The 13,819-nt window shown below is 39.9% G+C and overlaps 1 protein-coding gene across 1 annotated transcript in view; it reads right to left on the bottom strand.

The window, feature by feature from the left end:
- tmc3 (transmembrane channel like 3) overlaps positions 1-10,266 on the bottom strand; it is a 43,061-nt gene extending 32,795 nt beyond the window's left edge. The window contains exons 1-4 of the mRNA XM_085461999.1: positions 10,145-10,266; positions 7,737-7,883; positions 1,595-1,670; positions 706-787 (exon numbers count right to left, since the gene is read on the bottom strand). Coding sequence (XP_085318125.1) covers positions 706-787; positions 1,595-1,670; positions 7,737-7,883; positions 10,145-10,266 — 427 coding nt within the window. The remainder of the gene's footprint in view (positions 1-705; positions 788-1,594; positions 1,671-7,736; positions 7,884-10,144) is intronic.
- Positions 10,267-13,819: the final 3,553 nt, after the last annotated feature.

Here is a 13,819-nt window from a genome sequence, read left to right as displayed (position 1 = left end):
GCTTGGTGGTTTCTTTCAAAGCTTAATCTAACTTAATAATAAACACAGCTCACCGAATAAACTTTTCACATTCATGGTGCCTGGAAGCAAACACTATTTGGTACATTAATGACAAAGAAATAAAAATTTGTTTTTGAGAAAAATATGTCAAATTAGGCAGTTGTACTGGGCCAGCTTACTGTGGTGGCCTAATACGCCATAACACGACTCCTCTCCGGACAACCATCCAAGCATATAACACTTTGGATATAACAGTCTGTTGGACTGTGTTCTGCTGTACCACAAATTTGAATAGCTTAAACAAGTAACCAGCAGTATCCTTGGATCTGTTGTGCTGTTGTTCTTGATATGCATTTAAATCAGTGTGTTATTTTCTCTTGAATGGCCCCAGTTCACAACAACGTCTCTTCAAAGTCCATATGCTTATGGTAATGTGTTGATTCTGAGCTAAAATCACAAATATTTCTTTGTTGCTAAATCCAGTTTAATAAGGCCATCTAATGTTTGAATATATCACAGCAAAGCCGATGTGGAAAGCAATGACTTTCCTTGATGAAAAGATGCTATTTTCAAAGTTATTTCTAGCAAATTTCCCATTTTCTGTCCTGTTGAACATCATGAGTGATTTCTTATTCCCCCCCCCCACACACACACACACACACACACCCTGTGTGTTTTCATGAACAAAGAAAACAGATAACTCACTTTCAATTTTCTTGATCCTGACTTCCCAAGGAATGAACAGCACCACAATGTTGTAAAGCAAACGGGAAAGTTTCTTCAGCAGCTGCAGGAGAGAATCAAGCTGAGAAACACTGACAGAGGTTTAACAAAAAACTACTTCTACCATTGTTTCTGTGATGAAAAGCTCTCAGTAAAGTCTAAAATTATAACAGCAGTTACATTTTTTATTTATTGTGTGTTGATGAACTGTCTAATTTTCAATTTTCAGCATATAATAAAGTAGCAGACACCTGAGATCTGAAACAGTGTGGCTGTATCATTTTTAGAGTGCTGAAAGATAAGAAACACAACTAAGCTGTTAATTGTTAATCAAGAGAAGGTCAGCTGGGCCATTGATTCTGATTTTCAATTAACCGTGAGCCAAACTGTAGAACTGATACCTGATCGTCAGACTGCTCACTGAAAGTCAATTTATTCTAATGGGTGGGAAGCAGCCCAAACATTGAATTAACTGCGCCGTAACATGGGCTATAAATTCACTTGTGCTGCTCCATGGATTATTGCAGCACAACTATCTTTCTCACTGTCTGACTTAATCTTTTTGCAAATACGAATAAAGAGTTATACACATGTGTGTTCAGCCCACAGAGGAGAAGAGCCTTGAAAGATCAAAACTCAGCAGCCTTTATATAAGAAATCCAACACAATTTACTGTTTTGGCTGTAATCATCAGGCCACTGCAGTGCAGAGAAATAAAACTGCCCTGAAATAGCACTTTATCCTGTTGTGGACAAGATCTATAATGCACTATAAATACATTAAGCAATCTGTTTCTCCAATCTCCAGTCCAGCAGGATTAGATTGTTAGGGCAAAAAAAAAAGTCAGTGGATGAAAGGCTGGTGGACGTACATCAGCTCCTGCGGTCTGGTAACCTCTGGTTCTGGTTAGTCGGCCCTCATATCTCAGAACAATCTCTCTGGCCTGCCTGGGAATCACACAGATAAAGTCCACCAAGTACATTTATTTATTTAAACAGAAAAAGATCTTTCCATTCAGTTACTTGCATTTTTACAAATGAAAATTTTGTGAATACTTACGCAGTACACATAATCAAGTGCAATCAAGTAATCAATAACCAAGTGAGCATAACTCTAAATTAAATGAAATCTTAATTAAATGTTCTTGAAGTAGCCCCAACATTTTTACATCACAAAGATTTTCAATATATAAATATTATTTCTCTGATTCAAGTAATCAAACCTGTTTTTGTTATGGCACAAGGAACAACTAGGAAGCCACTCAGTACTGAGTGTGTGAATTGTATAATAATTTACAGACTTTCAAGGCTCAAAAAAGAAACTCCGGCTTTACAATAAATGCATGTTCATTTACAGGGCTGAAGAACAACTCGTGTCTGGAAATGTGGGTAAAAAGCACAAATTTGTGGTGTGAAATAAATTGTTCTTGCAGTGGAAATAATTACACTCACCCTGAGATTAAAGGGGGTTTAAAACTGCACGCTAGCATCCCATCCCTGATGATGGTAATAAAACCTCTGCGGTAATAGCAAACTGCCCATATAAAACCTGTTATTCATGGCACACACTCAGCACATCTCAGGAGCTCTCTATCTACTCCCTCTGTCTCTCTGTGGCTCAGCTTGTTCTCTGTTAGTAGTCTCAGTCGGTACTATTTGTTGATACTATCAAAAAAATTACATTTCCTTATGCAAAAAGATATAATTGGTGAAGGTAAAATTAAATGTGTCCCTCATATATGCTCTTTGTGTACAGTGATGTGAAAACCCTCCCACCTTCCTTTAGTTCCAAGGTTTTATGTACAAGGAAATAATTAAAAATAATCTGGTATTTACCACATTCTAAAATTACAGTGTAACGTGCCATGTAATTGCATGGCATATCACCCTGTGTGCGTGTGTATATGCTTAACTTGTTTCAGCCAGCTTAAAACAGGCTTATCTGTTTCCTGTCACTGGCAGTACTTTCCTCTCCCTTTGTCACCACATTGTTGCCCTAATCTGTGTCAAAACCTAGCTGCTGTGTTGTTTGAGTACTTACCTGTCTGGCCAAGTCTCTCACACACTCTCAGTTGCAAACTGTTCTAGAGGCTTTGACATTGCAAAGCTGGCCCTGTGGAAAAAGTGATATCCTGACACGTGAAAGAATTGTAGTAAACATTTTTGCTGGAGTCATTCTTGAAATTGTTCATTAAGCCCTGTAGAACCTTTCTCAGCTGCATCTGAGTCCTCTGAAACTTTGACAGTTCTGTAGTAGATTTGCTGGTGTGCTTGGGATCATTGTCCCAATTGCACCATTACACAATTTTGGCCTAGCTTTGCAACAGATGCCCTTATATTTGACTTTAGAATGCTTTTGTATAATTTGCTTGCTTTAATATGCACTATATTGCCAAAAGTATTCACTGACACATCAAAGTGACTTTAAGTGTTCCAATCCATTGTTGTTGATCAATGGTCATGAGAATTTGCATAATTATGACTGAGGAACTGACCTCCCAGCCCATTGTTCCTTCAGTGGGCTGGTTTCAGTCATTATGCAAATGTTCTGTTTATAAGATTGGAAACCTGCAGTCAGCTGAGACTGAAGACGTCACCTGGATGAGTGATGAAACATTTCTCCCACAAAACGCTACGTCCAGATGAACAGGATCAACTTTTGGAGTGTTCCAATCCATCTTCCATTTCAATTCACTTTTATTTATACAGCACCAAATCACAACAGTGCCTCAAGATGCTTTATACTGTGAGGTAGACCCTACAAAAATACATACAGAGAAAAACCCAACAATCATATGACCCCCTATGAGCAAGCACTTTGGCGACAGTGGGAAGGAAAAACTCCCTTTTAACAGGAAGAAACCTCCGGCAGAACCAGGCTCAGGGAGGGGCGGGGCCATCTGCTGCGACCGGTTGGGGAGAGAGAAGGAAGACAGGATAAAGACATGCTGTGGAAGAGAGACAGAGGTTAATAACAAGTGTGATTCAGTGCAGAAAGGTCTGTTAACACATACCCACATAGCAAAATTGGTATGGCCCAGATCAGGTTTACCAGAGGTAATCCACACATAGGCCAGCACAAGGCCAGTTGCAGACACATTGATGGTCCTGTGCTGGCCCATGTGTGGATTATCTCTGGTAAACCTGATCTGGGCCACCAAAGGGCCGTCATTCTTTGTGGTATGTGGGCCATGTGTAAGTTGTGTGCAGCCACGGGCCAGTTGCAGACACACTGCTGGCCAGATGTCAGCCTAATGTGTAACGTAATCAAGCCATGTAATAACAACATGTGCCGGAACATAATAGTGCAAAAGTAACATGACGAAACTCTCTTCAGACAGTGAATGCACTGATTCTTATATAGCACTTTTCTACTCTCCCGGATTACTCAAAGTGCTCTATACAACATGCCACATTCACCCAATCGCACACTTTCTCTAGACTGAGTGCTTCCTAACTATTTTCATACACAGACTCGCAGATTGGAGAAGCCGGGGATCGAACCACTAACCGATCAGTCGGCAACCTGCTCTACCTCCTGAGTTACAGCCAGCCACTGGCAAAGATGAGTAAAACCTCACTAGGTTTTGGATAAAGTGTACACTCACAAACCTGTCAAATCTGCATTTGAAACGTTGGCTACCATAGCAATATCATATTGCAACATGGCATTTGGGTCTTCTGACTGAAACAGAAAAATAGGAACATAAATAGTGCCATCATTACCAGACCTGGCCCACATTTACTTGGCATACACCCTGCCATGACACTAATCAGTCAGAAGTGCCAGTTTGATGCCAGATCCAGGGAAGACCTATTTTCTATGAGCCTGGGCCACATAAATCAAACCACAATCGGGCCAGATGTGGCATGCCATCACATAAACAGTGGCGTCATTACTAGACCTGGCCCATATCTGGATGACATACGTCTTATCATGCCAGAAGTAAACCAGCAGTGCCGACTTGATACCAGATCCGGGCCAGACCTGCTTGCTATGTGGGTAGTGAGTGAGAAAGGTGACTGAAAAGGAAATACTCAATGCATCATGGGAATCCCCGGCAGCCTACGCCTATTGCAGCATGACTAAGGGAGGATTTATGGTCACCTGGTCCATATACCAGATTTTCAGGGCCGAATACACTGACCTCAGTTTTATCTGAATTAAGAAGCAGAAAGTTAGCGGCCATCCGGGTCTTTATGTCTTTAAGACATTCCTGCAGTTTAACTAATTGGTGTGTGTTATCTGGCTTCATGGACAGATAGAGTTGGGTGTCATCTGCATAGCAGTGAAAATGTTTGCTATGGATGCATTGAACTATCTTACGGCCATACCATCCTGAGCGCGCCCGATCTCATCTGATCTCGGCATCTTCCATGGCTACAGCTGTTTAAAATCAAGCACCTAGGCTGCTACTAATGCTTCTGTGAAAGAATGATTCATTCTCATGAGCTCACTGAATTCCAATGTGGTACTATGATAGGATGCCACCTGTGCAACAAGTCCACTTGTGAAATGTCCTTGCTGGGTATTAAAACAAAGTGGGAATGATTGGGAACGATAGCAACTCAGCCACAAAGTGGTGGGGTATATAAATTACAGAGTGTGGTCAAGAGATGCTGAGATGCATAGTGCACAGAGGTTGCCAGGTTTCTGCAGAGTCTAATGCTACAGACATCCAAACTTCATGGCCTTCAGATTAGCTCAAGAATAGTTTGCAGACAGCCTCATGGAATGGGTTTCCATGCCCACTACATCCAAGCCTTACATCACCAAGTGAAGTGCAAAGCATTGGATGCATTGGACTCCAGAACAGTGGAGATGTGTTCTCTGGAGTAAAGAATCATGCTTCTCCATCTCCATCAGTTTGGACTTGGCATTTGCAAGGAGAACAGTACTTGTTTGACTGCATTATGCCAAGAGTAAAGTTTGGTTGAGCAGGGATTACGATGTGAGCTTGTTTTTCAGAAAGTAACTCTTAATGCTTTAGGATACCAAGACATTTTGGACAATTTCATGCTCTCAACTTTGTGGGAAAAGCTTGAGGATGGCCCCTCCAGTTCCAAATTGACTGCACACCAGTGCACAAAGTAAGGTCCAGAGACTGGACCCTGCTGTGAACCAAGCCTTGTGGTCCAACACTTGTGTCTCACCTCACTAATATGCTTCTGAAAGAATGGTCCGAATTCACACAAACACACTCCTGAACCTTGTGGAAAGCCTTCCCAGAAGAGTTCAAGTTGTTATAGCTATAAAGGCAACACCATATTAAACCCTATGGCTTAAGAATAGGATGTCACTCAAGTTCATATGCATGTGAAGATAGATGAGTGAATATTTTTGACAATAAAGTGTAGTGCTTTCCTAGTCCTACTAATCAAATAAAAAGTGCTATACAACAAATCAGATTTGATCTCCAAAAGTTGGTTCTGTTCATCTGGACGTAGCGTTTTCAGTGGGAGAAACGTTTCGTGCAAATGTACTGTTTCTAAGATCGGGGAAACCTGCAGTCAGCTGAGACTGAAGAAGGCACTTGGATGAGTGATGAAACGTTTCTCCCACAAAATGCTACGTCCAGATGAACAGAACCAACCTTTGGAGATTTACTTACCTGGATGATTGAGAATGCATCAAGATGAAATCAGATTTGAATTATACATCCATTGATATTGACTGATTTTATACACTTCAAGCACTTCATCTACCAAAAGTTAATGGCCAATTTAAAATTACAAATAACAATTATACTGCAAAGCTAGAGTACCCAGAGTTAAATGAAATGATTCTTATATAGCACTTTTCCACTCTCCCAGAGCACTCAAGCCGTTTTATATATGCCTCATTCACCTATTCATACAAGCGTTTTCTTCTAGGATTAAGGGCTTTTTATCTACCAATTACACACATTCATACTCCAGTGCATCAGAGAGAGCTTGGAGTTAGCCCAAGGATATTTGGAATGGAGACTGGATCAGCCAGGGATCCAACCACCAAGCTTCTGATCAGTAGATGACCTGCTCTACCTCTAGATTGTTGGATCAGCCAGGTGACGTGCTTGGCCTCAATTCGTTCTGTCTGCCTATTCATCTTACCCTGGAATAATCATTGTTTCTGTGCAGAGCTCTCCCTGTGTCTGGAACCAGTAAACACTAAGAGACTGTGAGTGTGAGCCTTAGGACCGCCTGCAAAACCTCAGCACATCAGTAACAGTGACATTTATTTTTATTATTTTAAGTAAATAAGGCTGTGTGGGTCTATCCTCCTCCCAGCTTATAACAGAAATCTCCATATAGAAAGGTGCATTTTAGGTTTTTATATTTTATGCTCAGTTTTCCAATAATACAGTTTTATTTGTGGCGAGGTGTTTTAATGATGTTTTATTGCTTCTTTTTGTTAAGAAATGGTTTGAAAAATTCCTCCACAGCTGGTCGTTGTGTGCTAATAATAAATAATTTTTGCAATTTAGCAAATATCAATTTAACTACAGAACAAATAATATTTTACAATTCTTCAGCCAGGAAGGAGGCCAGAAATGTGAAGATGTCCGTGTAGTGTGCAGATAGGCAGCATAAATGTTGTGTTTTAATCTGATCCAATTTATCTTACTTACTAAACAGTGCTAGTTATCCTATGGAAGCTGTAAGGGTGCACTTAGTTTTTCGCACACTGCTTCTGAATTTTGGCTGAATTTTTCTGAAATAAGTGGTGTTGTTTGTGTGCGTATGATAATGCAAGGTGGCCATCTCTGTTCGCCATTCTGTAAAAGCATGCCACTCTTGTATGTAATATCAGAAACACTTTTAAATGTAATGCAGTCCTCTTCAAACCATACATATGTATGTATGTTAGTGACAGATAAAAGAATATTTAATTATTCATATGTCTGCAGTATGAGCATATATCTAGGAACCTATATATATATGGTATATATACCATATGTCACAGTACACAGAGAATAAGAAAAGCAACAGAGTAGCAGTCTACACAGAGATCCCAATCAAAAAGATGGTTACTTTAGGACTTTGAGTTTGCGCCTCATTGGCCAGGGCCTAGTCCGAATATTGGCGATGATCTCCTTCTGGTACTGAATGTTTTGGAACATCTCCTCTGGATCATTGCTGTCCACCCTCTCATCTACTTTGTCTTCTTCATCTGAGGAGCTACAGAATAGGACACATGGGCAAAGGGAAATATGGTTCTGTGTTACTCTGTTACAAAGGATGGATCTAAGAGGTTTCAGTGTGGAAAAAAAAACATGGCTGCAATGTCTCTACTTTGAGATAATATTTTTCATTTGATGTGTCATATTAATCTATATTTCCAGTCAGGCTCACTTTATACAACCCCCGTTACAAAAATTGTTGGGAGGCTGTGTAAAATGTGAATAAAAGCAAATAATTTGAAAATGTCATAAAGTGAGAACATTTTTAAATGGAGCAAATGTAACATATAAAGGAAAGTTGTGACAGGGATACATCTATAGTTGTGTAGTATTTGCATTTTTTTAACGACATTCCCTAAACACCTGGGAACTTATGAGACCACGTGCTGGACTTTTGGGAGAGGAATGTTGTCCTATTCTTGTTTCAAAACTAATTCTAGCTGCTGAACAAGTTATAGCTAAGTCGTTTAGGAAACTCCCCAGACCACTGAGAACTTGTGGTCAATCCTCAAGAAGCAAGCAGACAGAGAAAATCCCACTAATTCTGACAAACTCCACGCATTAACTTTTCAAGAATGGGTTGCTATCAGACAGGAAGTTGATTGGCAGCATGTCAGGGTGAATTGCAGATGTGAAGCAGCAAATTTTAGAAAACCCAATACTTGTGTCACACTCAGATTTTCCAGCCACAACTGTACTTTTCAGCACGGATGGTGGTTTTCAAAATATGCAAGATATGCAAGCTGCCAATTCAATAAGAACTAATGAACCCCGAACAATCACAAATGGTAATTTTGGGCCCAAGAAAACCAAGAACCACCAGGTAAACACCCCCCTCTCCAGCCCACACAGAAGAGGCCCGAGCCACCCCAGACACAACCCCCAGGGGACCAGGTCAGAAGCCATGCCACGGACAGAGACAAATACACATAATGACATGCATAAAGACACACCAACCCACTAATGGATGTGCATGAGAACTGAGCGATGGACAGATCACAATCCTGTTTTTCAATTATGAATCATTCTTTTGCACATGTAGGTATTTCTAAGTTCAGTTGATTGGGTTACAATCTTGCCTCTATGATGGACTGCTGATATTCAAGAAATTGCTGATTTCATATTTTGAAAAAGGTTCTTGGAATTAATTTTTTTTTAGCCATTGCTCCCATCTCTTTTTGTTTCTGCCATTTATTAAAGCTTGATGAGGCAGCAGCCTCATGGCATTTCATATGTTTGGTTACTTTGAGCCATATGAGGCCAAGTTAGAAGCACCGGGAATGAGATTTAGCAGCTCTAAGTCTTGGTTGTCGCTGGTATTCTTGTACTTATGTTTATGTTTTCTGTATGTTGAGATATCTAAACTTATTTTAATGTGATTATTGAATTAAACTGAAACTGTGAAGTAGGTCGCAAGTAAATTATTCAGTTGCTGTTATTTCTATTTATTAATTTTTATTTTATTGAATTTTTTTCCTAAACAAAAAACACCCTTGTCGATGGTGAATTCAGAAGCAGTACATTGATTTTCCACAAAGGAGAGATTTCATATGCAGAAAACTATCTGACAAAAACTATGACCAATATGATTGTCAGATGCAGTACTTACAGCTTACAAATAGTGTATCTCCAGTGGTTTTCTACCATTAGATAGCCCATTAATACAAATGCATTTGCTATGTTGTTAATTGTTGTAGTAAATTTGTAGTTCACTTTTAATAAGAAAGCATTGAAGAAGACAGCTGTTTGCTGTATCTCCAAAAGGAGTGAATCTAATTGTTCTGTGTGTAAACACTTATGGTAATAAATGAGTAACATAAATTATTTTAGCTGAAATATGGAATGCAAAAGTCATGACTGAATATATCCCCATTACAGAAGAACAGCTCGATGCAAGCATTTCTATACACAAACAATATTCACTGTCACAAAGCTATTATGCAAATATGCATTACAATCAATAAGGGACGTCAAATGATGGTATTTTTTCCATATATCATTCATGCAGTACATTTCAAACATCAAACAAAAACTCATCTGTATGCTCTCTGTACCTCTTTGTGTTTGCTTTCCAGGAGTCAGACTCTTTAGTAATATTAATTAATGAGCCAAGCAAAACAAATGTATTTGTAGAGGAATGTAAAAATCTTTGCAGTGAAAGAGCAGCTATAAACAGATAGACAGAGAGATCCGAGCAGCGAGGAGTTCCACAAGTGCTGATAGTAGTAAGAGTGAAGAAAGAACAGAGAGTAGACTCACCCCTCCTGGTGGTCCTGGTAGGCAGAATAAATCCTCCTGGAGGTTTTCCTGATACTCTTGTGTCTCCTGGCTGCAGACAGAGACCTGCTGCTCCCATCTAGAGACTCAGACACTGTACTCATGCTGTCTCTACTCAGAGAATGTGCACGATTGTGTGTGAATAATCTGTGTTTGTGTGTGTATCAGGGTGAGAGCTCTACTTGAGCACCTGTGCTGTCTGCTGCTCTGGCTCGACACTACAGCAGTACAGGCTGAAACTCACTCACTCAGCTGGCCAGTCACAGTCTACACTGACTGCTTAAAGGGACAGTAACAGAGAGATGTGAATACTCTCACCAAACATATACCAGCTTTCTGCTGATCAACAATTTCTGAAATGGTTCTTAATTTGACATATGTTCAAAATTCTGATTCATTTGTTTTATTACTACTATATAATATAATAACAAATATATAGTTATAATCAATCTATGTCTGTGAATTGCTGTAACTTCGTGATTGCTGATCAACTATAAAGTTAATTGCTCATTATTTTTATTCTTGGAAAGAAAAGAACGTTGTTTTAACTCCTCCCCTTTAAGGCAACATTCTTCTGATTGGTTGCCCGTCAGAATCTAAATGCTTGAACAGTAACCAGGTGTTTGCTGCTGTGTTCGCAGCAGGACATCCTGTTCCATGGCAAAAATGAGAAATGCAGACCTGTAAGTGGTTTAAAAAATCTGTGTATCACAGGCCTTGAAGCTAACTGGAGTTTTGCATTACTGTAAGGTGCCAGCACAGTCTCAGGAGCACGGAGGAGATTCCAGGAGACAGGCATACTCTTGGAGAACCAGACAGGTCTGTAGATGGTTGTTAAGCCATCATCAATAAAGGTATCTGCTCCATTGTGCAAGAAGAAACAGGATGAGGACTGCTAGAGCTCTACAAATGACTTTGAACAGGCCTCTGGTATGAATGCCTCTGACCAAACAGAGAAACAGAAAAAACTGTGGCAAGAGCAAGAGGGTAGCCTGAGGGTCTGACATCCTATGTGTAAGATTATACCGAATCCAGACCCACACCAGACTGTTGGTATTTGACATGTGTTTATAAGGATGCACTCCAATCATGATTTTGATGCATCACAGTGAGTAAGTCTTCTTTTCTGTTCTCGGTTGTGTGAAAAAAACATACCATCTTTAAATTGCAGGTTATTATACAAATCAGGACATCATAAAAATAATCAGATCTTTAGCGTGTCCTAAAGGTTTGCCAGCTAGATGAACAGTAACACATGACATATTAAACTAAGTACACCCATACTGTTACCTTAGGAATCAAGAGGGTATGCAGCAGCCAGGTGCTGGTTTTTAAACATACTTGATTAATTGATCATCACCAGATGGCACTCTTCTTCTCTATACAACATGCCCCATTCACCTATTCACATCCATTCATACAAGCAGTTTTTTCAATGCTTTCCATCTAACATTCACACACATTCACATTTTGGATGCATCAGAGATCAACTTGACATTAGTATTTTCCCCAAGGATATTTGGCATGCAGATGGGAGGAGCCAAGGATTGAACTCTACCCTTCTGATTACCTGATGACCTGCTCCAACATGTGAGCTACAGAACTCCCTTTGAGACTGCTTCTCAAAGGGAGGCCCAGTCAAAGAGCAGACCTAAGCCTAACTGAACTGCACTCATCAGACCTTAGGAGAGCTGAGCATAAATAAACTTAAGTAAAGCTGTAAAGAAGAGTGGCCCTAAGTTCATCCACAATGATGTAAAAAACTGATCAAATCATACATGACTACTTAAAGTGACTTCAAGTTCTTTCTACTAAACTAGAAAGAATATAAAATGTTACAACTAAGTTAGTCCACTTTATTTCTTTTTATCACGAGTTAGTTCTTATATATCACTTTTTCACTTAGGTACTCAAAGCACTTCACAACATGCCTCATTGAAAGGAGCACTTTTTAAAGGAGTTTTCTGTCCAACTTGGGGTCCTATATCTTTCCCAAGGACACTTTGGCATGCAAACTGGGCAGCTACCGATCCAATCACAGGGAAAGGAAAAAATTTAACTTAGGCGTTTCTCTTGGTTTTAATTGACCCGAGCAGTGGATTAACTTTTACACTCGTATCCAATTTTTTTGAACAGCAGTAATAAAGTAATTTGCTTCATTTTCAGTTGGCTCCTCGTTCTAGCAGATGTCTTGTTTAATTACTGACTCTAACTAGACACTGTGGAGTATTTTAGAACAGTGTGACACTCTCACTGAGGACAGATTGCAGTTTCTAAGCACAGAAAAAAAAACCTTGCGTATACAACTTAATCAGATTTTGTGAAAACTGTGAGAATGTACTATTGCACCAGCCTTTCTGCCTGTCTTACAAAAAAATGTAGTGTTTCATTACAGTGTGCAGATGTCACCATGAAGGTTTGTTACACGCACAGACATATACATAATGATAATAATAATAATAATAATGGATTGGATTTATATAGCGCTTTTCAAGGCACCCAAAGCGCTTTACAATGCCACTATTCATTCACTCTCACATTCATACACTGGTGGAGGCAGCTACAGGTGTAGCCACAGCTGCCCTGGGGCAGACTGACAGAAGCGAGGCTGCCATATCGCGCCATCGGCCCCTCTGGCCAACACCAGTAGGCAGTAGGGTAAAGTGTCTTGCCCAGGGACACAACGACATAGACACTACCAATCGAAAGAACACCCCTATTTGTCCAGTTATTTATTGCAATTCAAGTCATTCAAGTACATTCAAGGTAGGTGAACTGCTAGAGGTTAAAAAAAGGTAAGGTTAACCAAAACTGAAACATAATGTATATTTCAGAATTATACAAACAGGCCTTTTTCAGGGAAGAAAACATGGGTTAACAATTTAAAGCTCTTCTGCAGCAATGGCGGTTCATGAAGCTTTGAAAGCTGGTGTGAGTAATTCCTACAGGTGTTCCAACTTTTCTGGATTAATTACAACCCCCTCTGTCCGTATAAAAGCAGTGTTGGAATACACTGTGGTACCATACCCTCGTCAGCATCAATTGAACAGTATTGTACTGCAGAAAGTAGTGTGTTGCTACAAAAATGGCGAGAAAAAGGCAATTAACAATGGAATTTCTTGATAACAGACAATCATAACACCTAAAAATGTAGATCTTTCCTACAGAGAAATTTCAAAGAAAGTCAAGGTGTCAGTGAGTACAGTTTCCTTCACCATCAAAAGGCACTCAGAAACAAAGCCACAACTGAATCAGAGGACACGTTTCTGAGAGTTAACAGCTTGTGTGATCGGCGGCTCACAAGGACAACAGCTTCAAGCACAGCTTAATAGTGGTCATAGTAAGAAAGTCTCAGTTTCAACTGTAAAGAGAAGACTTCAAGCTGCAGGTTTGACAGGACAAGTTGCAGCAAGAAAGCCATCGCTAAGACTTCAGAATAAGACAGAGGCTTGCCTTGGCATGAAACACCACCATTGGACTACTGAAGACTGGAAGAAGGTATTATGGGCTCATCAATCAAAATTTGAAATCTTCAGTTCATCACGTAGGATCTTTGTACGCCATCAAGTAGGTGAAAGGATGGTTCCACAGTGTGTGCCATCAACCGTCAAATGTGGAGGATGTGTGATGGTCCGGGGCTGTTTTGCTAGATCCAGG

Source organism: Copadichromis virginalis, linkage group LG1, assembly GCF_057382275.1.
Source record: "Copadichromis virginalis isolate Kocher_CV1m ecotype Utaka linkage group LG1, C_Virginalis_male_GT1.1, whole genome shotgun sequence".
NCBI classification, from domain to species: Eukaryota; Metazoa; Chordata; class Actinopteri; order Cichliformes; family Cichlidae; genus Copadichromis; species Copadichromis virginalis.
Note: the sequence above shows the minus strand (reverse complement) of the source record. Positions and strands in the feature narration are given on the sequence as shown.